The sequence below is a fragment of the Amia ocellicauda genome, chromosome 16, assembly GCF_036373705.1.
Source record: "Amia ocellicauda isolate fAmiCal2 chromosome 16, fAmiCal2.hap1, whole genome shotgun sequence".
Lineage (NCBI taxonomy): Eukaryota > Metazoa > Chordata > Actinopteri > Amiiformes > Amiidae > Amia > Amia ocellicauda.
This window is the reverse complement of record NC_089865.1, coordinates 20888964-20916948: the sequence shown is the minus strand read 5'-3', so window position 1 is coordinate 20916948 and position 27985 is coordinate 20888964. Positions and strand designations below refer to the sequence as shown.

Below are 27985 nucleotides of genomic sequence, written 5' to 3'. Positions count from 1 at the left end.
TTTGAAAACATATGTATTTCATAGTCTTGGAAGTAATTAAAGTACTAGAGTCTTATGGTTTGCATTCAGTGACATCTTTAAGACTCAGGTAACTCTGAATTCTATCAAGAAACAACCTCATATTCCAGGAGGATTACTTGCACAACTTTAAGGTGAATTGATGTTTCACCACAATATAGTTCCTCATATGAAGACCCTATATTTCTATTGAGGTTTTGACTTTTTTTAAAGTTTTAACTGTTCTCATAAATGTTTTTTTTTCTCTCGCTCTTCTACAAACAATGCTTTATGTATCGCCTGAAGCTGAAGGAGTGGCTGTTGCTTCTGCATGTCCTGAAATAGAAGCAGAAAATCATAGCACCATCTATTGGTTGAAATGCATAAAAAACAAACAAACAAACAAAGGACATATAGAAGAACAAATAGAAACCCTCTGAAGACCAGTGGTGTTAGTGCAAAGACTGACACAAAATATGTTTTAAACAGTTCACACACCTTTGTTGTACTACTTTATTATCCACTCATTAAATGGTATTTTGTCATTTGCAAATTATGACTAGCTAAACTCATTATTAAGAATAAACACATGTTGGTCAATTGGTTGCTTGTACTAGACCAGATTTGACAGTCTGTTTGACAGCAGTGAATATTTTTATTTAGTTTATATAAGCTCTGTTTGGAGTCAGGTAAATGACACAGGTTTTGTGCATGAAACCCTTATTTAAATATTTAACGATTTAAAGATAATCAGTGGCAGTAATTCTCTATCTCTATATATGGGTATGTGCGTCCTTTAAGAAAAACATTATTAATATTATAATTCCCCAACGTAAATTGTACAATGATTAAATTAATATACGCTCATTTTCTAGAATATACGGTAATCACAGAGGACCTAAATAACAACCTTTTCTTTTAAGCTTCTACAAATAACCCACGTCTGTCATATTGTTTATTGAAATATTTAATAATATTTAACAGTGTTGAGAATATACACAGGTGCATATGTATAAATAGTCTATACTGTATTTTGCAGAGCTTTTGTTTTGTGATCAGGCGCTTTCATGGACACCCAGTCATGATGACGTTTGAATTGTGCGACAAGGAGCGTGAAGGGAAAGGCCCCTGCAGCCCGATTGTCGCAACTAGTGGAGGAGGGCGAATTTAGGGTCAAGTTTTCATATTCTGGAGAAATTAAGACATGGCTTTTCCGGTGATCAGGCTGCTCACCCCGTCGGGGGCAGCGGCTCTGAGGGTCGGGTCGACGGTGCAAGTGGTAAGATGCGCTGCAGCTGGTCTGTACTGCTCTCAGGGTCAGGGTTAAGGTCTTCTGAGCTGTCAGTCCTTCTTGGCCATACAAGGACATCATAACAGAAACACTACAGACTGAGACACATTAGCTTTTACAATGATTTATAATAAACTAATCCCATATTAATATGAGAATGTAATGTTGGCGCTGGTGTCGTCCTGGTTTCTCGACAGTTCAATAAAACAAGCTATCAGCACTGCATCGATTACATGGCTTTTTTGTTATATTCGTTTTGTAAGGGTTATGCGTCATTATAATAAGTTATACGGGTTATTATGACCATTAAGCGTGTCCACAAAAGATATTGGACTTCAAGGGAGAATTACCGAACAGAACCAGTAATGCAAACCTCAGACTTAATACAATACTCATTTGCAGAAATGAGCATGAGATGTAAGATCATGTTTTCTAAAACTTATAAACATTATTTATATATGCTTGACTTTTCTTATACATATGATGTCATCCACTGTGCCAGTTGTGCTTATTGTCTTGGTCTTGGGTTTTAGCAATGATTTAATGGCTTATGTGTATTATTTAATTCATTTTTTCTTCAGTTGTGCATGCAGTCAGTTCATGCATGTTTTCTCTTAATTGATGCGACTCTCTGTCTGGTCTCTTACAGGCTAGGATCCACTCTGATGTCCCCAGAAACCTGCAGTATGGCTGGCTGTCCTATATATTTGGAGAGAGGACCACTGACAAGTTAAAGGAGAACAGTAGGATCATCAGCATTGATGGGAACCTGGCATCTGGAAAGGGCGCGCTGGCACAGAGACTGGCAGACCATCTCGGTAAAGCCTTAACTGTTAACAACTCTTACTAAAGCATTTACGGCATTGATTCCCATAATGAACAATTTGGCAAGCATAACTTTATTGAAGGTTATTACACAAGCAATGAATTTGGGACAAAGAGGTTTTCAGCAATAGAATCAAATGCATTGACATGCAGATGTGTTGTTGAAGTGTTTAGTTTGCAAAACACGTACAAATGCCAATATTTGACTTTACCAAATGCATTTAGTTTAATACTCTTCCAGTTGGTTTTATTATTAATTTAGCAGAGGCCTTTATCCAAGGTGACAGACAAGAAGTGCATGTTATACAATGACAACATAAATACAATAATCCTATGGATCATAATATTCATACTTCAAAGGTGAAAGGTCATGGTTGATTCTCCTAAGTCTGCTATTAAGTGCTGTTGTAAGAAAAATAGCGTACATTTAATTAGTTCAATTATTCACTTAAAAACAAGCCATAAAAAGCTTCAAGTTGCATTGTTCTTAGGAATTGATCTACTTAAATGATCAAAGAGGGATGTTAAATGTGTACCACAGCTCCATTTCAATAAACAGCGGGATTTGTTGTTTCAGGCATGCTCTACATGCCCGAGCCTGATGTCCATTACCTCGATAGGACAATGGGTGAGAAAGAGCTTCTGGATTCCCGATTCAATGGGAACTGCAGCCTAGAGAAGTTCTACAAAGACCCAAAGGCTGCTGATGGCAACTCCTACCGCCTTCAGTCCTGGATGTACAATCTCCGACTCCTGCAGTACTCTGAAGCCCTTGAGCACTTACTGACAACCGGTAAAATCTAACGGCCACAAGATGTCCAAACAATTACATACGAGAATGTTTTCTAAGTGAAGTTATTGTAATGTTGTTGTGTGACTTTGTAGGCCAAGGTGTGGTTCTGGAGCGTTCTCCCTACAGTGACATGGTTTTCCTTGAGGCGATGTTGAAGCAAGGGTACATCAGGAAGCAGTGTGAGTGATGGGGTTTGCAGGCTTTAAGTGCTGTTTGTACGTTTAGTTTAAAATAGATGTTCTGAAGTGTTTGGTGCATGAGTGTGCCCAGATAAGTATCTGATCCCGAAGAGTGCAAAACCAGGTTTAAAAGCGGTCTGTTGAACCCTCTAATGAATGTTATTTTTAGTGGCCATTTGTATTTATTTATTTTACTGATCCACACAAATCCTCCAGTAAAAGACTTGTTTTTTTATATATATTGTAGCCATTATTCATGTCTAAAGCAATCCTGATTGTACAACCAGCATAATTTCTTTAATATATTATTAGCAGGTGGTGTTTGTGCATCTCTCTCTGTGAGGTTTGCTGAAAGCGACAGATTGTAAATTGGACCCATGTGTTTTGTCATGCTGTAGGTGTGGATCACTACAACGAGATTAAAAACATCAGTATCTGTGAATTCCTGCCTCCTCACCTGGTCATTTACATCGATGTCCCTGCTGAAGAAGTGCAGAAAAAGCTCAAGCAGTCAGGAAAGGTAAGGTTTTCCCTTAAACTGTAAGTCGGATTCAGTGAGCCGACTGCATTTCCCACTCCCAGAAGCCCCGGGTTTCAGTTCTCCTTGGAATGTATTGCCTGCTATTTGTGTTTAAACTGTGCATACTCCATCCCCCCAACCCCCCCAGTAAATGTCGCCTCGGGGGTGCCCTTTTAAGTGGCCTGCATTTGTACTAATCCAAAAGTCAGCAAACCAAAGCATCACTCCACCAAACATCCTCTCGTGTTTGACTGACGGCTGAGAAAGAACAAAACGCCAATAAAGCTGCCGACGTAATGTCCTAATACCGCATTGAAGGGAACTTAGTCTAAATGACAGATCAGGATGTGGCTTGGCTTTGTAGATCAAGCAGTGGAAGGCTTGATAGGTCTGTAATGGGGAGAGCAGCATTGCGTTCAGGGGAGAAAATGTCCCCAGAGAAAAATATGTCTGACACTGATCACGGTTCTATCACAAAGTGTAGTATAATACCGGCCGTGTTGACAAAACGCTTTTCATTCACAGGCCCAAACCTTCATCAAAGAAAGGTTTTTAAGCCGTAATGAATGGCATTGTCCTTTCCGTCCATTTTTAAATGGCACTTAATGTCGAAGTTCAAACTATTAAAGGTATAAGGATTGATGGAAATGTGTTGTGTTTTTTTTTTTTAAGATTAAGTGCATAATAAAAATGCAAGTGAAAGTGATTGATTGAAGCCAAACCTAATTGGTAACGATTTCTTATGAATGAAAGCATATATTCGGAGATCAGTGTTCAAGCTAGTAGACCAATATCATATTTACGGCATGGATGTACAACCTAAAGTAAATAAAGTAAGTAAATGTCCTAGTTCTTAATTGACATATAATTATAGTGATACAAGACATGTAAATTGAGTATTTCTTGCAAGATCCCAGGGACAGATGTGCCCCTTTAGCCAAACCTTTAAAAAGCATGTTATTTGAATGTATCATTGGAGTGGTAATTATTGTGACTGATTTCCATCTCTAGGTCTAATTCATCAGCTGTTTTAAGAAAGTCTGTTGTTTGCCAACTACATACTCAGTTTTACTTAACAACTCCTTCATTTAAAAAGATGAGAGAGAGAGAGAGAGAGACGATTATTTCAATAAGTGAGCTAGTATATGATTATGTTCTTGAATATCCCTGTAGATAATGAATGCATTTTAAATCACTGAAGCAGAATCTATGTGTGAGCAAAGTTAATTCTGTATTCCCTCACAGGACTGCAGTCTGCTTGGAAATGCCTTGGCTAACCACTAGGATTCTTTAATAGTCTATTATACACATGGGGTTTGAAGTCTTAAAACCGGCTATGATTTTCACAGGCCGCTGTTAGCGATTACCATATTATGCAATTAGTCGACAGGAAACCCCGGCAGTTGAAGATGGAGGTTTGGGGAATACAGAAAAGGTTACAGAAGACTATAAAAAGGTGCTTCTTTAATTTTAAACATTTTATTTGTGCATTTATTTTCTACCTTTCCTGTTTGTCAGTGTTTAAAATCGGGCGTTTTAATTATGGCTGCTAACCCAACTCTCTGTCTAGTATAATTCCACCCACCTGTTTTCGACTATACAGACATCTGCACACTGATTATTAAAAGACGTTGGAACTCTTCAATAAAACCAATGAACTCTTTTGCAGTGTGATTAACTTGTCTCCAGGTTTGCCAGACATTTAGTGCTCATACGTCTGAGCCAGCAAAAGTGTTTTTCTTCCACTTCCTGTCTGCAGAATTGTGAGGGGGCCAATTAAACAATTAGCCAGAGATGCTTCACTTCATCTTGCTTTTGATTGATAACCGTCCGAGATGGAGGCCAGTTTGATCTTGTCATCGTTTTCAAATCTGTTCATGAAAATGTGCAAACTCTAGTGTGATATTCAAAATAAAAGGTGCTCTTGCACAATTGTGTGTTTCATGTGGTTTACATTGACAGCTATCTATATGGGTTTGAACTAGTTTAGTTTTTTGGGAACTGCTCTTAAAAGGGAAATTATCTTCAGATGTACAGTACGCACACGTTTTGCTTCCTCGGTGTGAAACTGAAAAATATCTCCACCTGTCACAGAGATAAGTAGACTTGCTGATCACTAACTGACCTGTAATTGCATTTCTAAGTAAATGGGATAGAAATGGCTCTAATTATCAAGTAAACTGGAAACGGCTGGTTTGAACTGCTTTTATGTCTGTTCTTTAAATTAACTGAGATTCATAGGAGAGATAATGAAGCAAAGAGATCGTTTGGTAATATTGTGGAGGGCTGAGCATTTGTTAAATGCTCACAGGTTATATTCGCTCAAGACAAATTTATGCACCGCATGCATGCTCCAGCAGGGATTTTTCCATCTTCCGTTTTTGCCAAATGTGTCCCAGGCGGTCGTTGCTGTGAAACGACTGGAACTCGCACGGTTTCTTGCTCCTAAAAGGTGTTGCTTCGTCTTGCAGAGTTTCTTTTTGGCAGACCTTAAAGGAAGCTGCTGAAATACAAGCAAGTGCGAGTTTCAGATGGCAGTTTTATCATCTGTTACATTGCTGACTGTTCGAGTGAGGGATCAGGGTGAATCTTGGGGAAGCTAGTAATAAAGTACATTTCACTCCCTTCTCTACCCCTGGGCCATTGACATCAAAGCTTCTACTACCTTCTTACTCAGTGTCTACATTGTAAAATTCCTTTATACCTATTATGCGGCCTTGAGGATTAGGAGAAAGTGAGTTTTTATCTCCAGGGCAGAAAATAAACAGCCTGTTACATGAATAGGGTCTCTTCTGCCATTCACAGTAGCCAATCTGGATTGTTTTTTTTTTTAATAGCTCCACTCGATCTCTGATCTCTTATCTCTAAGAAGGAAGAGGTTTTGCGTTCTCTGGTTAGGAAGTTTATTCACAGTATTTCTCTGAACTGAAAGAGAAAATGCCTGAAATTGTGATAAGTGCCTGTCCTTTCACCCTGCTGCCGGCTTGTAAAGTTACATGTAGGAATAAGTCCCAAAACGACCCTTGGTTATGAGCCGTATGAATGTTCTCAAAAAGAAACTCAGGGCTCTGTTTTCAATAGGCATCCTGAATTCGATTTACCTTTGAGAACAGGCCAGGATTTCCAGTAATTGGTGTCAGATGTTGGCAGGGAGGTGGCTGGGTGGGGGATTGTGTGTGGGGAGATTTTTACTTTTAATGTGTTTTATGACAGCAGTGCAGCCGGTGAATCGCACACCTCAGCTTTGAATATTCTCCTTTTTCAGACATATGATTAACCTTAAACAGAAGTTAATGTATTCCAACGTTGTATTTTTATGTTTGAGGATATCTTTTTTTTTGTCCTTTGATGTTCCCTAAACTAGATGGGGGAGCTATCAGGTCTGTCCATAGAAAAGATGCGGCCTCTACCATTCCTCATAGTTTACTCCTTTCTCAATGATTAAGCTTCTATTTCAATTAAAGCCTGCTTTGAATTTGGGTTGCACAAAGCATCCAAAACCTCTTCCTTTTTTTTTTTTTTTCACTTATAGCTGAGATCTTAATTGAATCGGACTTAAAATGTTTTAGGTCTTAAACAGTACAAACCTATAACTTTTTTCTGGAGCAGCAAACGATAGGAAATAAGTTTATTTCCGAAGATTACTTCAATTCAGGGGGTAACTGATCCATTAAGGACCATTGAAGAACCTAGGATTTCCAAAGGAGAGGGTCTGGGAAGGTTTTTGAATTAATTTCTCTTTGTTCCCCTGTCATGTTTATGGTTTGGTCTTAGGAAGGGGCCATTTGAACAGAGTATATAAGCAGGGAGAAAGCAGTTTTGTTTTGAGTGCTAGTTCCCCAACTTTGACCCTGCTTTAGGATGCTTTCCTTTTCACCAATGGTCTGAAATGCTTGGTTACAAGGCATTTTTTAATTTTTTCGATTATCATGGCACACTTTGCAGCCTTGTCGAAAATCCACCTGATGCACGGCCTACCCCAGTATGCCTGTCACCAGTGTAATTGAGACGTGGTCGTGGTTCTTGCATTTAGGTGTCCGGGGGATAAGAGAGTGACACGGTTCAACATTAACAACCAGCTGAAACGCTGGAATTTCTAAACGGCTCCAGCGACATTCATGGCAAATTGTTATGATTTTGAATCCATGGAATCGGTTTGTTTGAATTTACAGGACCACAGTAGTGGGTAACAAGTTACATCTGTTGCTACTCGATGGTGTCCTCTTAATGATGAAAAGGAGACTTGTTGGCATACCAGGGTTTTCATGTGGCAAGCATGCTTTGCCACCGATAGCTGATGCCAGCAAATGAAGACGTTTATTTTGATTTGATTGTTTTTGTTGTAATTCGACAGGTACATAAATGTGGAACCCAAATGAGAGGCATAGTTTAAACCTCTCGGTGTTTCCTCCTTGTGTCGGGACTTGCCCTCGGCGGGGAGCTTCAGCCCATAACGCCCAATTTTATAGACGTGTGAGAAAATAAACATTTTAATTAAGAAACAAGTGTGCTGAGATCCAGCGCTGCCACACATGTGGTTCTAGTTGTGAGGATTCATGGCTTGGATTTTTTCGTTCTTTTTTTAAAGCGCCGTCGGTCACTGCAGTTTGCATTTATGTCTTTTCAGCTCGATGAGATATGTAATATGTAACGCATGGTAGCAGTTAAGACGAGTATGAGAACTGTAACGTGGAGGTGGGGGGGAAGCCAATTGAAAAACAAAAGGTTGGCTTTGTTGATTTCAAAACAACGCAAAAGACTGTTCAGGAGAGCAATGCCAAGCTTCGCCCTTTTCTTTATGCCTATTCGCTGTCCTCGTAGCGAGTGGAGTCAGAGATTGATTGAATTGGATTTAAGGCATTCGCTGCGATATGACTTTCATCCACAGAGCTTTTCAGTCCCATAAAATGCCTCGGGTATGATCGGGAAAGTTTAATTTGGAAAGACTGCAGACAACAGGTTCTTTTGTTGCTCTATAAACTACACTGATACAGGAATGTTATTTGACACACGGCACCCTATTAAAGACACTGTAAACAGCTGTCTGTTATCCCAGCACTTTGTCAATTTGCTGTATGCAGACCTCCTGCCTTCGCTTGCTTCGGCTAATTGGGAGAATTGTTCTCAAAATATACTTCCCTCATGCCATAGCAACCGTTATGAAAACATACCTCCCTGTGTTTGTGTAAAACTTCTTTAGGGTATGTTATTTCTTTCCCTTTCAAATGGCAGGCTCAGTTTTATTGTAACCCCAAACAAAAGTGTATAAATGCCAAAACGTGGCAAGGACTGACAGTTGAGAGACAGTTCTGCAGCTAGCTTACGGTGCGTCTTTCTCCCTCGCAGCCACATCTGCAGAACGTGCCCCTCGCCTACCTGAAGAGCATCGAGGAAGCCTACAAGAAGACGTTCCTCCCCAAAATCACGTGAGTGCGGCCGGGCTCTGTCGAGAGAATGGGGAACGCAGGAAGTACTGGGGGCTGGCCAGAGTAAACATCCCAGGCAACCACAGCACTCGTTCTTGCATGTACTTTCAGAACGGTGCCTGAAATACACAGGAGATGTAAATCATGGATGAGAAATGCAGCTTTGAGTCAGTTCCTTAAGTATACAACTGTCACAGACTCACACCTCTTTTGCCCTAAACTTAAGCAAACACTCTGAGCCCTTTATTATTGAGCCAAGAAAAAATGGAATGTGTAATTATAAAAATTACTGTAAATGTGTGTATTCTATATATTATACATGCACATACATATACAGACACACATACAGTGCTGAGCAAAAGTATCCAGACCCTTCCTGTGGTTTCCCATTTTGTGTGTATTTTTTAAGTCCTTATTCTAATATCAAACCCTCTCTTTGTTGGCATTAAAGGGAGACCAGTGAGGTGCTGGCCTACGATGCCACCCAGGCTGAGGATATTGAGAAGGTAAGGGCAAGCGATGGGAAACCAGCAGTGCATATGTTTGATATTCATAATGAATTGTCATTGTATAATCAGGAATTACTTCTTTACTTGATGACTCTCCTCCTCTAACACCTGCAGTTCCCTGCTGGAGCAGGAGGTGGTGCTGCAGTGGCACAACACAGGGTTAAACGTTTTCTTGTAAAGATATGCTTTTTTCGGACTGTAAGCTAAACCTCAATTCTACACCATTTCTTGCTCCCAATTTTATCAATGTGTATATCAGTGGGCTTCAGTTATTTGCAGTGGCTTTGCTGTCATGAAGAAAACTCAAAAACTGTGAATAAAATCAGCTTCTACACATCCTTGGTGATTTAATGCAATGGAAAATATTCTCTTCAGCAATTATGTTGACCGAGCTTTTGCATTTGGACAGTTTCATGTGAAAACCCCAGTGCCGTAAATCACATTCTAAATGGATACATAAAGGGACAAAGCAGGTAATTGTTTTTTCTTGTAAATGAACAATTGTATATGAAATGCAGGTGGGACCATTGTCTGTCTGAATTTTAATTTACAATTACCGCATTGTGTGCACCGCCAAAGGCATGTTTAACGTAATTTAGTTTACCTTCAGAGAGACGCTGCGACCATGTGCAATAAAACATTTACTATCCCTGTAGGCCAAAACACACAGCAGTCTTTTAAAGGTTTGTTTAACCGAGCAGCTTGCCTGCAAGGGCTGTCCTTTTCAAATAAACCTAGTTGAATAAACCTCCTTTCACTACACAAATAGTCTGCCCATAGTCATCTTTTACAGATGCAATGACCAACCGGAAGCCTCTTATTGTTTATATACACAAATGACAATGAGAATTTTTTTACTGTCCTTTTTAGCTAACATTGGGCTATATAAATTTGATATACAAAGTACCTCTCTGGTCATAAATTCATCCCTTTAAATAGGCACTTAGCACGGCTCTGACCCACAAAATGATGGATAATGGATATATTTAATATTTTACCCCTCTCTTATTTACGGTTAAGTACTTCTGTTTGTCGGTATTGCAGATTTAATTTTAATAATTTGATCTATTAAGGAATATTGTGCAAGTGTTTTTATTTTATGATGTGGTTCACTGAAGTAGAAATCTTTCCATAACCAACAAAATAACAATAAAACACTGTTTGCAAGTTAATTCATATTGTGTAGGCCCACAGTTATCCCTGGTAAACTGCTATAGTCCTTTTAATAGATTTATAAGGCAATATTATGTGTTATTCTCCCAGTTTAAGACATAAATTGTTGTAATTATAAATAATAATCCACCTACTTAGCCACCTCCAGCTGGTAATTAGGATAGCAAATCAAGTTTAAACTAAATAAAAATAAATCATTAAAGACTAAATAATCGTCTCCCTTACAGAGTGTGTTGCACATCTGGGCATATTGTAAGGAATCATTTACAGTCGATTGTGTGTTGTTTTCCGGCGGTGTTGAACAGTTCACTCACCCTACTCCAGGCCTTACTTAAATTGTCTGCTTTCAAGTTACAAAATAGGGTAATTCAAGCTTTTTTTCATTGCAAAAGAGGCTTCTAAATGAAAGCATTCCTTTGTTATCTGCGTCAGCATTGCTTTGTTTATCCCCAAAAAAGTGGTATACTAAACTCTACATGTGAAAAGAAAGGCATTCAGTTTTACATGACTTTTACACAGTGACTTTTGAATATCTTTTTAACTGTTATTACTTCTGCAAAAGCCCATCACCATTTCATTTCAGAGCCCACACGGGAGCACACAATTCAGCAACACAAACACACTGGATCTTTGCATTATTCGGAACCGAATATGAATGCTTATATGGTGGGTAGGTTGCAACAAAATAAGTCTGCGATGTCACTAGCTCTCCTGTCATTTGTAGCCATGCCTTTTGTATGGATTTGACTTAATTTTACGAGCAGTTTACAAAGCAGCTGCTGTTTTTCAATTTGTCGACCTCACAGTCACTCTCCCACTGGGCAAAATGCACGTAAAATGTAAATAAGTAAGAAATAATAGATTGAAAAGCAATAAAAGCACAGATGGTTACTTGCTGTCGCCAACTCCATAGTAGCAGAGCCGCCCTGACAAGTGTCGGACTACTTTGTAGAAGGCTGTTGTCTAATTTCATTGTATTTCGAAGTCTATTGTCTGCTTGTCAGTCTGCATTTTTGATTGTGTCGAGTTACCAAACAACAACAACAAAAGTGTGTGTGGACGGCTGTCCCATAATCATAACTCTGAATAACTTCTATTAATATAGCCACATACTGGACAGAGGGATTTGTAAAACCTTAAGTGTATTGGGATGTTTTTTTGTTTAGTTTATTCCAGAAAGAATGCAGAAATGTTAACTTGATTTTGTATTTTTTTAACCTTTTCTTTTTTTAAGATTGGGAGACCTTTTATAAACCCCTCCTAAACAAAGCTCGATGTAAATGCCAGGATTTAGTCACTCCAAATTACAGTTAAGGAAAGCTATTTAATCTCTAGCCCTGCCAAAATAAATGCAATCCACACGGCGTGAATTTGAAAGCTGTCCATGTATTTCAAACAATTTTAGAGTGAAACCCCCGTCCCTTGTGACCTCCATCACAGATCTATTGTACATATCTCTTCGCTGTGCGTCTGTGTGATGATTTGGTGAAAGAGGCCCAGGCTTATGGATTTTGAGGCTGCCTCTCACGCACAATGAGCTTCGGGGTTGTGGCTCCTGGCCAGGGCGAGGGGTAATTCACTTTTTTTCAAGGGAATGTTTTCCCACACCATGGGAGGAAAGCGCTTTGCGAGCATTTGCAGGTGATGAGCTAATGAACCTATTTAAACAGAAGCCTTCAGACTGCATCAGTTTTTGCGAAAGGCTGGAGTTCTGACAATCCCTGGGAGCTTACAGAGCCTAGGATCGCGTGTTATTTTTAGTGTTTTTCAAGAGGGCCTTGAGTACTTTTTTGGCCGGCGCGAGTTCTGTTCATCTGCAGTTAATTACAGCCCCGGCTCCCCAAGTTGACATGAACTATAGCTCTTGGAGATGCGGAGCAGAACGCAGGCGGACAAAACGAATGGCTTCTTGGGCACTTGTAAATCCTCAAGAACACTAAACCTATCGCTAGTCCTTAAAACTAGATTCCTTTCCCGATTCCTTTCCTGTCTCTCATTCTTTTTTCTGATTTTTATTACTGCCACTGAAATAAAAGGCAGCTTTTTCCACATCATAGATTATATAATTCTATAATTATATAATCCATTTCATTTAGCTTGTGCACTTTGTCTGCTTTTTGAAGCACTTTTTTCTGATTTGTAAACTGCCTGTGAACTCGCCCAATCCTGTCTACTGAACAGCCAGGTGTTGGTTTGAGGTCTAAGCTATCGAGTTCATATGATATTTGAAGAAACGTTTTCGGAAAATATTTCCAATTCATTTCAAACTCGCTCTCCCAAGAGTTCATGAGCAAAAGCAGACCTGTGAACCAGGGAGCTGAGATGTGCCCATTGAATCATTTTGTTCATCCCCACATTTGCTTCAAATCCTTAGGTGGCCGAAGACATTGAGTACCTGAAGTTTGAAAAGGGACCCTGGCTGGAGCAAGATGATGTCACCTTCCACCACCTCAGAAAGCTGTATGTGTTATTTTAATATCGTAATTTGATGTGATATTGTTGAGTTGACTGTTGAGTGGAGATCTTTGTGCTGAGAAAACCACCTCAAACCCAGGAGGCTTTCCGAAGTCGGTTGCCCTAAAGAAGGCCTCCATTTTGGCATCCCCTATCATTCACTTGGCTGCCTCTTGGCCACGTGCGTGAAATGGAGATCATTACAGCTCTGATTAGGAAATGTTGCTTTTGGAGAGATGACAAGACTTTTCCCTTCATTAGTCCACCTGTTCACATACCACTGCAGAGAGAATGATCCAGTCTTTTTGTTTGATGAGGGGAGAGCATTATTAACGAACCATCACATTATTAACGACACAGACGATTATGTAAATGATCAGTAGGGCAATGCTTTGTTTGGCAAGTAGGACTTAGTAGCCTTTAATGTACAGAAAACAAAGATACATTAGCAAATGTATAACTCATAAATCGCCAGCACAGAAAATATACAAGAAACCTTTAAACATTAAACCACATAAATGAAGCTTTAATGACTCGCATAAATATTTATACTGTGTAAATGTTTCAGCACTAGTTTAATGAAGGTGTTTAAAATACTGTGTACACCTGCATTTGCTCGCTAAATCAACTTTTAGTTCCACTTCAGCGCTCTGAATACATATGGAGGCTGTATTTAATGAGGACCATCAACTAAATCGTAGAAGTTGACAGTATTACTTGTTCAGATTTCATTTAGGGCTCTTGCTGGTGGATCAAAAGTCATAGCCAGATTTTCCTTCTTTCTCCCTCCTTTTCTGTCCCGAGCTGAACTCGGATCTGCGTGCCACTGTTGCACGAGTCATGGCCAGACTTTATTGCAGCACGGCTCTCCAGACTTTCCTGAGCAATATGTGGAGCACAAATTAATGAGCACTGGAACGGGATGGTGGCAGTAAATCACAGACATTATCTGAATCCGGCTCTTCTTCTGGTTCGTCTCCAGACTGTTTGGATGCTTGGGCTCGTGACACTTTATGGAGATGAATTATGGGGCATGAGTCTCCTCTATGTAGTGCCTGGCTCTTAAAGAAGATGAATATGACATAGAGTATGCTCTCTCTTAACTGGTCTACCTGTATATTTTTCTTGATTTTTGTTTTTTTGAATGCTACAAAAATTGAATACAGATCATATGGAAAATAATTTCGCTTGTTTAACATGGTTGTATATTAACATTACCAAACATAGTTGCATTGAAACCACAGCAAGATAGTCTATTTAAACTTTTTTTTGGTATGGCTTTATTTGTATTTCTCATGTGTGTGTGAAGATGAAACCATAGTTGAGATTATCCCAGTATTGCCAGTCATAGCATAAGCAAGCTGTTCACCTCATAATTTAATTTGATATTTCACTTCAGGGTTCAGGACAAGCAGAGGATAGGAGATCTCACCTGCGTTCCACTATTCCTGCCCGAAGTGACCATTGGAGCGCATGAATATGATGAGGCGTACTATGCCTTCAGATCGGTAAGGAAAAAAACATTTCAGTCTTCATTTTCATTAATATTGTGCTTACAAAGCCTTATTCAACTGTTTGCATTATGATGTGTCCAGGTAGGTGCCATTTTAAGCAATTACTGATTTTACTCATTTTCTTCCTTGATTTTCAAAACAAAAGCTTGTGAAAATCAATAAACCCCCATCCCGGTTAATGCATAACATGACAGGACTTCCCCTTCTCTAAACTGCATGCTTTCGTCACGGCACTAGCCTCCGACTCTCCTCTGGAAAAACGAACCAGCCCTGACTTCTTGCCCACACAATGCCTGTCTTGGCCCGGGCCCAGCTAATCAAGCCGCCTCTGAAACGCGGCCCCCCGTTTGTCTGAGGGGCACATTTCTTGGCTGTCGCAATCAAAGAGATCTATTTCTGGATTGACTGTAAACAACAATCAGACTAGGAGAAGGACATGGCTATTGGCATCGATATAGGAAAACTTTTTATGGGGATAATTTACCCTAATGGTCCCTCGTAGTGTTACTTTTTCCTTTTCCCAAGCTCGAGTGATATAGTTCAATCTCCCCATTTCCAAAATGCAATTATTAGAATGATGTGTATACATAACCTCGTTTGTCTTGGTCTTTATCCTCACCAGAACTCGGATTTATCGTTAGTGTTCAATGATTAAAGGGACTCTTTTGTGACACCTAGTGTTTAGGTAGAAAAAACAGTACATATTTCCAGACCTTTCACACAACACGGTAAGCATTTTTCCTGAAGGATGTTAGACAGACCAATTATGGGTGTGCTTACTTTAACGTGGCTATGACAAATTGGGAAAATAATCTGCCTGTACAAGATATGTTTCCTTTACCCAAGTGTTTCAAATATATCATTCCCTTTTCTACATTTCCAGAGGCAGCTATGAGGCAGAATTCAGGATCTGCATTTATGTGGTGGATTAGCCTTCTATGAAAGAGCATAGATCACATTTGCAACAAAACCCTCTGCTTTAACATTTACTTTTTGGGGAAAAACTATAGCACTCCTCCCCTTCATTGCAGGACATGAAATATTAAGTACCGTGATTGGATTTCAGAATGCTGACGCATCTCAATATTGTTATTGGTTGCCTGTCATGCTAGTGATAGAATCCAGGACATAATCTAAACATCTGTTTTGAGTTTTATTTCACATAACATTTTAGATTTTCCAATGTATCAGATTGTTGTTCTTTTTGGCTAACAAACCCCCCAAAAACCCTACTGTACAAGTGCGTGAGAGGATGGATAGGGTCGCACTTGTCCAGCCGCACTGATTGGAATCGGCGATTGTTATGACGGATAGGGCCCCGTGTTGTGCATGACTGGGCCTTTCAAACTATATCCCGGTCGTGCGAAACTCGCGTCCCTAAGTATGAAGAATGAGGCGGCAATTGAATGATGGTGTCAGGACCGAGAGAGAGCCCAGCACAGAAACGATGACTACTCGAAGTCGCACAAGGCTCCCGTCTTGCATCTCAACGAGAGGGATACAAGAAAAAGTGCTGTCGGGGTGAGGATCCCTTCACCTGAGAGTAAATGACCTATTGATCTGCAAATGAGGAGGTGCACGCCTTATTTTTTTGGATCAATAAGTCACTCGCAAAGGGGCCCGTCAGATGAGCATCGATTATCATCTAATGGCGAGTTAATTCTTGCAAGCAGGGAGACTCACGTTCTGAAGTTTTGTACGGTTGTCATGCTCAGAACATTACCTTCCTCTCCGTGCCGTCTGCAAGCAAAAGATGCTCCGAAACGCAGCAGCTAGCAGACTTCATGGCTATAGTGATATTCTGAGCATGGCACAAACTGTAAAGCAAATAGTACATTGTTTTGCGCAGACCTGCATTAATTGTGATATCTGTTTAGAAAATGCCCTAGTCAAAGATTACTGTAGTGCTTTCCTGCTAAAGTATTTGATGGCCTAATTTTTTAAATATATTATTATTGAGCTTGTTTACACATCTGATTTATTGCACAAATTGAAATGATCTGCCCTTTATTAAAACACTGCAGCGTTGAAGTACAAGATGTAATGCATACTCAGGCTGGCGTGCAGTGCGGCTTCCTTGGCTGAAGTGAATTGGCCATGGGCCTGCAGAGATCCCCTGCAGCTGGAGACGCTATCTTTCCCCTCCCCGGCACACTTGGCATTCAAAGAGATTGACTTGCAAAGTCCCACTGCCTTAATTGAAAGCATAAGCCGGTGCAGCTCAATGACGTGTCCGCTAATTGGAGTCGCAGTCGTCGGCCTCTTTTTGAAGTGCATTGTTTTCTCGGGCTGCATCGCAATCTCTGGAGGAGAAGAGGCGCGGTGGCAAATTATCTGATCTGAAGCGTCGCCCGGTGCGCTTTTTGATGTGCAGACGGCATACGGATGAAAGCAACGTGCGGGGAGGCCTGGTTCGAGATATTTCTTCAAGGAGAGAGTGGGTTCATACTTGAGAACCTCCTCGAACCAAATTGCATTATAAACAAAGCGCTAATTTGACTGAATAATGCATAGATACTGCCTACCCCTCCCCGACTTGAAACTGAGACAAAACAAGTGTTGTAAGTTGTCTTGGAGACTCCTGACAAAGAACTCAGTTTTGTTGAGCATATGATGTTAATTGTGATGTCTTCGACTACAGCTATTGTGTTAGTTGTGTGTGTTGATTATTGAGCAATAATAATGAAACACTGAGAAGAATAACACTTCACTCATTATCTGGCCTCATGGGGAACTCAAAAGTGATACTCCGAGGTCATATGCTGTTCCCACTTGGAGACAGTCACTTCAAACAGATCAATGGACAATTACAGAGTATTGTTTCGCCTTTTGTGCGGAGGGTCAAGGGTCAGCTCTCTGTGGGGTCTTGCAGAGAAGCCGACAACAGACGTTGCAATATATTCCCTCGGATTGCAGGAGAAGTTCAGCGCTGTCTGCTATCTATCTAGAAGGAAACCCAATGGATAATTTACAGGGTGGTGCCAAATGACCTTAACTCGAGCCAGAGATGTGCCTAGTTGTTCTCTTCATTCAAAAAGTATTACTCGATTTAGTAAGAGATCACCTACAACGGTGAAGGCATCAATCCAAACCTTTTGTTGCAGTGCTGGCATGTATTTGTTTTTACCTAGAATAAAAATAAATAAATGTCCAAAACACTGTCTGTAACAAAAGCCCAGTTCAGGACAAATCTAGGATTGTTCGTGTCGGCTTCCTTTAGGGGCAATTCAAAAAGAATTGTAAAAAAGTTGTTTTTAATTTTTAAATGTATAGATCAATCAGTCTCTTTTTTTTTTTTTTTTTTTTTTAGAAACCAGTGTGGTCTTTGCAGTGGGTGGAAGGCAATATAATTCAGAATTCAAAGTTGGCAGGTTGGCTTGGTGGAGGTTTGGGGGATAGTTTACTATACTGTAAATTATATTACATTACATTTTTAAAAAGTGGTATATATAAAATTACAGTACTTTACAGAAACGTTTTGTTCTCCCCAGTTTGGAGCAGTTGTCACTTGAATCAGTTGTGTTGGGTTAGTTAGTTAGTGGGATATCGGGGTAGTCCAACCTATTCCTAACGCTTCATAACTCTTTAACAACCCCAAGAAAGAAAATAAACACCCAATTAAAACACTAAAGACCCTTCCTGAATGGAAATGATTTGCACATAAACTCTCACAGTGATTCAGGCAGTAAAACCATCTGGCCTAGATGTTTTCACACCTCTCCCTCGTGGCGTTTGAGTTTTGTAAGTGCAAAGGAATTTGATCCACGTCATTTCTGTCAACTTGAAGACCCTAGATCATATTTAAGCATAATTTTCTGAAGGACATGAGCAATTTTGGCAGACAAATGATCAGAATTACAGCAGTTAAAGGTTTAAGTGTACATTGTGATGATGTACTGAATTAAGAAAGCAAACCTGCACAGCACTTCCTATGGCTAACCATAAGATGGCACTGAACACCATGAGAATTGTGCAAAGCCACCCATCAGCTTTCATTCTCTCAACAGAGCTGGAGCTTGTCTGAGATGCTACTTCTTAACTGACTGTAACTTTTCTCTTTCCCCTTCCTCTTTGTTTCTTCTTCTTCTGTCCAGCTCCCCGGAAAGAGATTTGCTCCAGGTTACAATGCCGATGTCGGAGACAAGAATATCTGGCTGAAGTAAAATGAAAGTGTGGCATCATTGGAGCTTGACTGCAGACCCAGACGGAGGGCACCTCATCCACTCGCTTGTGAAGCAGCGTTTGAAGTTGATTTTTAGAAGGTTCTTGATAGTGCGTTCACCCTACTGAGCATCTAGTTTATCTAGTTTGAAAACAAAGCAGCCTGTTCATGTTTTCCCCCCATTCGACTCACAGGACTCGACTTTGTGTATTAAAAGCAATCAGAGACTTTGGGGGGGGCGGGGGGGGCGAGAAGATGCACAGAGTCCCTGGAATCTCTCCTTGGCTTAAAAACATGTAAATACACTTAGCAGATGTACCGCAATGAGGGAATCGAAAGAAAATATTTTTGCCTGCACTTCTTCGGCTTTCATCAATATTTATGAGTATTTGGAATAATGAAATCTTATGGGTCGTTGACTCCATTAAATTCCCTTAATGAGCCTCGCTTCATCCTGTGACTCCTAATTCGGCAAAGTGTGCCATCCTATTTAGATTCCCCTGCAATGCTGAATGAAACCGTAATCATTTAAAATCGCACCGTGCGGGAGACAAAGGAGCTGTGTGTGTTTTTCAACCTCCAGATTCAAAGCGTTTAACATTCAGAAACTCTAAATTAGCATCTTCTGTGAAATTGGACCTACAATGCATAATTGAAGTGGCCTATATATATATTTTTTATGCATGTCTGTGTGTGGGAGGGCGGGGGGGGGTGGCCACCTAGAAATAATTCAACTATGCTTCACTGGCTACTCTTCTGTAGTTGCCAAGACGGTGAGTACATGGTGCCGTTCGATTTTTCCTTTTGAGCGTTTCTTTGTTGGGTTGAAGCGGTTCTGTCGTTTTTGATTGTACTATATATTGAATAAACTAATTCAACATGATTCGTGGTAACTCTCCTACTATACTGCGATGTCTTTCAATATACATCCCAGTGTCTGAACCCATAGAGCCCTTTCGTAGCCCCTTTTGACCAGCTGTGATGATACCTGTATTTTGTTATGAGGTTGGGAACGCCTGGGACCCCCTTAGAAGAAGATATAACCGTTTTTAACCAACAATTGGGTCAATGCTCTTCAATCAACAGAAATACCGCAAACTAGGAGCCAACCTTCTAGAGCAAGTTCAATCGCTGTAATTTCCATCCCCACCATCTAACTGTAATGCTGATTTAGCTCTTGTTTTGTTCAGGACTAGCATGACGAATATATATCTATCCCAAAGAGCACAGTTTCTCCATTTATTCTGGCATTACCTCCTAGCCCCCGCTGTGCACGATTGCCATCCAGGGTGACAGACACACTTGACTGAAAACACAAGTGCTGTAATAGGGAGTGTCAGAAGTACCATTTGAAGTGGATTGGTCCTTCGGGAGCCAACGAACATCTTAAGCATTGTGCCGGGGAAAGGATTTCGGTGTCATTTCTATGCATTTCCCACGAGTTAATACCGTGTCACCGATTTGACAACAGCCGAGGTGGCGTGGTATGTTTTTCAATTGGTTGTGTATGTGTTAGCACATATACCCTCTTGGTATGGAAATGGGAGTTCTTGACCTGTTTCGGGAGCATGCACCCATTAGATGAAGGTCCTGCTTAATCTAATAAAATATTAAGTGCATTTCCTGCTCCTGTTTTTTAATGTGCCATTACTCTCCGGTTTGGTCTTATGTGCAAAAGGCTACAGGGAGCAATTAGGCATTCACCAGTAGAGCCTTGAATAACAAAATTGAAAATGGTGGGAGGCAAAGCTTAGTGTAAGTGAAAAACCGTATTAATTCAATTAATCAAGTAGTTTTAATTGGTCCCAAATTTGCTGCCAATGTCATGATCATCTACAGAGTTTAAAAGCCACTCTGGTGTCCTGAGGAACAGTATCAAAGCTCCAATGAGGGTGGCCACACCTACATAAGAGAAAATTAATCTGTTGGTCCACTACAATTAATATCATAACATTAATCACTGGGCTGCTGAATTCTATAGTTTATATTCCATATGCAAATGAGTCTAATCGACAGTTGGAAACGTGGATTGGAAATCTGTATTTAGATCATTAGTGAGAAAAAAGGAAAAAGTCGCTTGTGTCTTGGGTGAATATTTACAATGCATGGCTGCTGGATTTAGTCAAACAACAGCAGCTGCTTTCCATTTTCAGAGTGTAACCAAAGGGCGGTGAAAATCTGTTATGTCTCTCCATCTGCAAGGAATCTGATTACAGAAATTAGCTGGTGTGGCTCCAGTAATGTATTTACAACACATGCTGGTGTACCCGGCACTGGAAGAAAAGGCAGAGAAACTGGCTTCGTTCAAGGACCTGGCTTTTGTGTCTGACATGACCGTTCTAAATAAAAGGTTCCCAACACGACCCTCGAAAACCGTCAACCGTGCGTGATTGAAATCCGAAGGCCTGGACCAAAATTCTGTTCTTTCGCCCTGGCGATGTTGTCGTTAGCAATACAATTCCCGTAAACCCTCCTGTTTGTTAAGCTTTGTCTGTCACGGCAGCACATTTTCCGAGGTTAAGGAAAACGTGTCGTCTTGGATGGACTGCTCCACGGGGATTCATGCCAGATTGGTCGTAACGGAAAGTTCTTGTGTGGAATGGGATCACATTCCTCTCGCATGGACTAAACAACTTAACCCTGTTCTGCTTAATGGTTTGATCAGTTTTTTTTCTTTTTTTTTTTTTTTTCTCCTGTAATTGCATTTTGCATAACTGCCAGCGGGTTTAAGACTGCGAGCCGTTTAACAAATTGCATTGTGTAAGTGTTTCATACATTACGTAATCTGTTTGCTTTGAATTGATAATTGGATGTCCTGGATTCACCCCGATGCTTGAAAGGGTTTTTTGCATTCCTTGTTCTGTGGGGTAAAGCTTGAATTCCCGACTTTTGGAGGGAATGACTGGGTGCTGCGTCTCTCCTGCCAGAATCATTGAGGTGTGTACCTTGTTAATTTGACTACATTGTGGTCTCTTCATAAACAGGGAATGCCCTTTACACATACATCTAAGATATGACCGGACAAACAACCACCAATCAGCATCCGCGTTCGCATTCTTAAGCCAAATCCATAAATCCATGTGAATTACCATAATTAAATTCTTCTGTCTCATCTGTCCAGTCCTCAGGTGCTCCTACCCACCTCTCCCCAATGGGAAACAGTCCACTTCCTGTTTTACTGAGCCAGTGGTCCACTCATGGGGAGCACGGACAATCAGGTGCTCACCCTGTTAATTCCTACTAATTTACTAACAGATTAACGTACATATGCCTTGGGATGCTTCATTGAAGTGACAAATGACAAATTCCTTCACCAGAAAGATAAGTTCCCACATAAGTCCTAAGGAATTGGTATTTGTGCATCAAAAAAAAAAGGACACAAGAAAATGTAGCTTTCATGGTCAGATGAATCAATTCATGCAAGTGTGGGCAGACAGACAGAGAGAATTATTTGACACAATTATATCTCTCCCTCTGCTGCTCTTGCTATTTTGGATTCATACCCCCGTCTTTCTCTCTGCCCTTGTACATGCATGTGGTTCAACCTCTCAGTGGGCTCCGTCCACCTATACCCAATAGGTTCTCCGCGAAAGGCGTTTCATGTCTGCCAGGGCGGTGTTTGAATGTTAATGTTGATACAGGCTGCTGCTTTAATCTCTTTTATTTCCACTCATAACTACAAATTAAGCCTCTTTCAATGCATTTTATTTGGTTGTCTTCAGAATATGAATAATTTAATACTGAGCTGTGTTGTTGTTGTTGTTAAATCGGACTAATTAAACCAATAAAGAGTGGAAATAGTTAGCTAAGAGCTCGGGCGCAATAAAAACCTTGTAGATGTTGCAGCTCTCCACGACCAGAGTTGTGCATCTCCACAGTAGTTATTTGGTAACAGTGGTGATGCAATGTTAGCCTAGCCATTAGAAAGACGGGATCCATCTGTTAAACATGGTATGGCCAGCCAATAGCATTTAGAGAAGGTTAATAGGGGGTTGGGTCTAACGTAGCTGCCGGTTAAAAAAAAAAATAGTATTCAATATTTTTAACAACAAGCACACCCACAGAAAAATTATTATTTCTTCCCACTAAAGTTTTAAGGAAACAAAAGCTGACATGCGTGGGGCTCGGTTGAAGATCTGTCCGGTCAAAATGAGGGTGCTATTTTTTTCCCCACAGGCGTCTGAACCCAGACAAGGAAAGTGAAGTGAAGTTGTTTGTTTGTTAAAGGGTAAAACAAAGACCTTTAGCCACCAGAGTGGGAGACGTAGTTCACAAACTTGAAGGGCCGTGTCTATTTTATTTGGTCTTTCTAATCAGCTCCAGACTGGCTGCTCAGTGCCTTGCTAGAAATGAACCCTGCAGACTTCAGCGCCTGTGTGTCCATGGCTCATAAATACTGAGAGCGCTAGATTGCAGATTTAATTAACGCCAGATTAACACTGGATGTGCGGCGTTAGCACATGAACAGAAAATTAATCAAATCAAGGCTCGGAGCACACTGAAAAAATATTCAAGGATTCACTGAGATCATTGTGAACGGGAATATTATTATTATTACTCTGGGTTTCATCAGAAATAATATTTTTTTCTTATAGTTTTTAATCATCCCATATTCTTGTTTGTTTCACAGATGTACAGTGAAATAGTCCTGCTCCTTTCAGAAATGCCTGTGATAGGTCTGTCTGACAACACCAGATGGCACCATTCACACGTACTTGATTTGCCCTTGTAAAATCGATTTTATTTGTTTTGTCCATCAGGAAGAACACAACTAAACAGCCTGCAGTTCAGTCACATAACATATCCCACAAGAGGGCAGTGTTTAATCAGGATAGCTGCCCAAAAAAGTTCCTCTGCGCTCAATCTTTTTATAATGTTTTGTTTTAAATCGGATACATTGCACTTGTCTGCTTTTACTGCGTACAGTTGGAGAAAGGAAACTGTTTATTTCTCTATACATTAATTATTAACCATGTTCTCATTTCTTTCACTGCTTTTTTGTGTGAAAATAGACTGTTTTTGCTTTGAAGGTTTTATGGTTAGCTGATAATAGTGGGTTATATTATCTATAGATGAAAACTTGCAATAATAGTAGGACATCTTCTATGGCCACCTCCATCAATAAGTGAATAAATCATTTACCATTACAATCTTGTGCTAAAGTATTTGTAGCAATTGTGGCAAAGGTGATACATGAAATAATTATTGATTGGCTGACTACGAAGGTAACTACGTGCCCTCCAAGATTCAATGGATTCTGACCCATTTGGCCAAATCTGTGATTGGGTTTCATAGCCCTGGCCTAGACAGGAAATGTACCAGGTGGTGAAATGGGATTGCTTGATTTTGTCAGCCATATGGAGAGTAAATAACACAAGCACTTGAATTAGTTTGGATTCGAACTACATTGATTTAAAGTCGCTGGAATGAGAAAAGCACAAAGTCTTGTTGGACCTTCAAAGGAGCATTCTAGAAAAAGGCTGTAAAAAAAAAAAAAAAAAAAAAAAAAAAGAAAGTGTTAAAAATGGTTTCTGTGAACAGCTGGCAGCAAAATAGTCATCAAGGCACAAGTGTAAGGGCAAACATTTGTACCACAAGAATCTCTTCCTGACAGCTTCCTGTAGCCTATTGATTTTTTTCCACCTCCCCCTATCAATCTGTGTAGTATTAGTCAGAGCGATGTGCGTTTTCCAGTAGTAGTACGCTCCATTGCCTTCCTTCTGGATTAGCAGAAGTGAGGAGAAGTGATCAGCCAGACAGCACCTGTCTTATAATAATAATTAGTCATGTTGCAGACACGTTTTATTTCTCCTGATGGAACCCAGGAGATGAGGGATGCATCCACAACTGTTGCTGCTGCGGAGTCACTTACAGCCAAACCGTTTACTCCTCATTCGAAGGAGTGCACATAGCAGGGGAGTGGAGTGGAGACAGCTTCTTTGAGAATTGGACAACTGGCCATGGGGGGAAAAAGTTAAGTCACACTTGACCAGTTCATGAGATGCACGTATACCAGAGAACAGCCTCTATTAAATTAACCCGAAGTTAGATGCTTACCAAGAGGGCTTGTGAATTAAACTTGGAACAACCGTCCACACAACCTGTGCAGAATTTTAAACAAGGGCAGAAATGTTCAGACTGTACAATGCACTAGTTAGAGCTCATCTGGAATACTGTGTACAGTTCTGGGCTCCACACTTGAAGAAAGATATCGCTGCTTTAGAGGCAGTTCAGAGGAGAGCAACCAGACTTATTCCAGGTCTGAAGGGAATGTCCTACTGAGAGACTGAGGGAACTGAACCTTTTCACCCTGGAACAGAGGAGACTACGTGAAAGGCATTGACCGCATCAAACCAGAGGAGCTTTTCCAGAGCAGCAGGGACACATGCACCCGGGGACACAAATGGAAATTGGGCTTCAAGGCATTCAAGACAGAAAACAGGAGACACTTTTTCACACAGAGAGTTATCACCATCTGGAACAAACTCCCCAGCACTCTATGACAATTTGGAAACATTCAAAAATAGACTGGATAGGATTCTTGGATCACTCAGTTATTAATGGACACCAAATGAGCACGATGGGGTGACTGGCCTCCTCTCGTTTGTAAACTTTCTTATGTTTCTTAACCTCAGAGGATCGTTTCTCCTCCTGTGATTTCCCACCCCCCCCAAGAACTCAACAAATACTTAGTCATATACAGTATTATTTCTGCTATAAATTGACAAGCAGTCCACACCCATGACACATACCCCACTGCCGAAACTCCCGCCATTCCTCCGTGATTGACTTGGCACAGCACAGCACTGACACTTGAAATTATCCCAAAAGACCTTTTGAAATGCATCAAACCGCTTTTAAATTACAAAAAGCTCATTTAGGATTCTCCTTGGTATGAATTTCTCACTAGGTTTTATAATTTCATTCCGTAATTACATTGGTTTCTTTCATGCATCCTTTGATGGTTCTTTCCTCAATAATTCTCCCTCCAATCTTTGTATATTAGTCTCTCTATCAATAATTCCACACATTCCTGTTTCGGTATTCAAAACTTTAACCACCTGCAAATTCCAAATCCCAAAGTTGTACCCAATCGCTTGGCTTCGAACAATAAATGAAACGGCAACCGAGCACTGATTTGCACTTTGCAATTTGGTGAGTAGCTCAAGGTTTTGACTTGGTCTAGCCCAAGAGTTCATTGCATGCATTTTTATAAACACAGAGGCCTCCAGAGATCCGGCCAAGAATTGGAATTGTTTTTAGCAGTAGGATTTGTTTCAGTAATTATCAAATATATATAAAAAAAGGCCTGCAATTTCACAAGTCTGGTTTCTTGTCCAACTTCACTAAATGTGGCCTAGGTTGTTTAGAACACTTAATTGAAGTATTTACTTGATTGATTTTATGTTTCTGAACTGTTTTCCACTTTTCTGTTGGTTTGCATGCCTAGAGCTGGGTCGCAGAACTCCTCACATTTAATTAAATTAAGTACATGTTAACAAATTTGCAGATGATACTAAAATAGGTGTCTCAGCAGATACAATCTTGGCAGCACAGGCTATTCAGAGTGACATTGAGAGTGATATTCAGTTGTGGGCCGACACCTGGCAAATGAAATTCAATGTGGACAAGTGCAAGGTAATACATGCAGGTAACAAAAATGTCCACTATAATTACACTATGGGAGGTACAGATCTAGATGAAGTAACGCATGAGAAAGACCTAGGAGTCTATGTGGACTCCTCACTTTCTCCATCCAAGCAATGTGGGGAAGCAATAAAAAAGGCAAACCGAATGCTAGGGTATATTGTCAAAAGTGTAGAATTTAAAACAAGGGAAGTAATGTTAAGACTGTACAATGCGCTAGTTAGACCTCATCTGGAATACTGTGTACAGTTCTGTGCACCACACTTCAAGAAGGATATTGCTGCTTTGGAGGCAGTTCAGAGGAGAGCAACCAGACTTATTCCAGGTCTGAAGGGAAAGTCCTACTCAGAGAGACTGAGGGAACTGAACCTTTTCACCCTGGAACAGAGGAGACTACATGGGGACTTGATTCAAGTCTTCAAAATCATGAAAGGCATCGACCACATCAAACCAGAGGAGCTTTTCCAGATCAGCAGGGACACACGCACCCAGGGACACACATGGAAATTGGGCTTCAAGGCATTCAAAACGGAAATGGGAGACACTTCTTTACACAAAGAGTAGTCACAATCTGGAATAAACTACCCAGCGATGTGGATGAAGCTGAAAGTTTGGGAACATTTAAAAATAGTCTGGATAGGATCCTTGGATCACTTAGATATTAATGAACACCAAACGAGCACGATGGGTCGAATGGCCCCCTCTCATTTGTAAACTTTCTTATGTTCTAAATGCATAATTACACTGTTCTTATGAGTAACTAAGATGTAGTTAATGTTAATACACTGTAATTGGGGAGACCTATTGTAAAGTTTAACCATTATGATTATTATTATTGCAATTGTTCATATTACAAAATGCAGTAGTATTAGTCTTTTTCATATTTTATTATGACATTGTTTCTGGTTACCTTTGTCCTCCGTGACCACATTTGCTCTTTTCATTTAAATGCATTTGATTAAATGGTTGTGGAATCACAGTCGTGGGTTAGACGCACAAGCTCCCCTGCCTTAATGAAAACCGCAATTTGAAAATGCCTCACAAATCAGTTGCTTTAATTCGGCGTGTACAGTAATGATGTTGTTTTGTCAATTAAACCCAAAGGGTGAAGGCGAGGAATTGGTAAATAAGGAGGAATTACCAACAGCTTGATTAATCTAATCTGACATAAGGCCCTTATACCCACAGGTAAATTCCAGCCTTGTTATTGATGAGAGACAAAATGAAATGATTAAAATCTCGAGAAGGACAGGTGCTGGACTGCCGTTTCTTCTGCCCCGACGGATTGTTCTAGATATGTCGTTTGTTCATGATTAATTGTCTCCTTTAAAGATGGGAGAACAAAGCGTCAAATCAGAAGTCATTCCGACTGCATTAGATTCAGAATAATTCACTAATTCAATATTCAATAATTTGCGCCCTTCGTATCTCTCGGTATGAAAGAACGCAGAGCTTGGCACCGTTCCCCCTGACATGCCTTGCTGTTGGAGATGCT

General features: G+C 40.3%; 1 protein-coding gene across 1 annotated transcript; it reads left to right on the top strand.

The window, feature by feature from the left end:
• The first annotated feature begins 1108 nt into the window (after positions 1 to 1108).
• ndufa10 (NADH:ubiquinone oxidoreductase subunit A10) lies at positions 1109 to 19726 on the top strand. The gene is made up of 10 exons (XM_066687566.1): positions 1109 to 1276; positions 1938 to 2106; positions 2691 to 2906; positions 2999 to 3085; positions 3484 to 3605; positions 8952 to 9031; positions 9483 to 9537; positions 13088 to 13173; positions 14567 to 14675; positions 18776 to 19726. The coding sequence occupies exons 1-10, from the start codon at positions 1202 to 1204 to the stop codon at positions 18842 to 18844; spliced, it is 1068 nt and encodes a 355-aa protein (XP_066543663.1). The 5' UTR covers positions 1109 to 1201; the 3' UTR covers positions 18845 to 19726.
• Positions 19727 to 27985: the final 8259 nt, after the last annotated feature.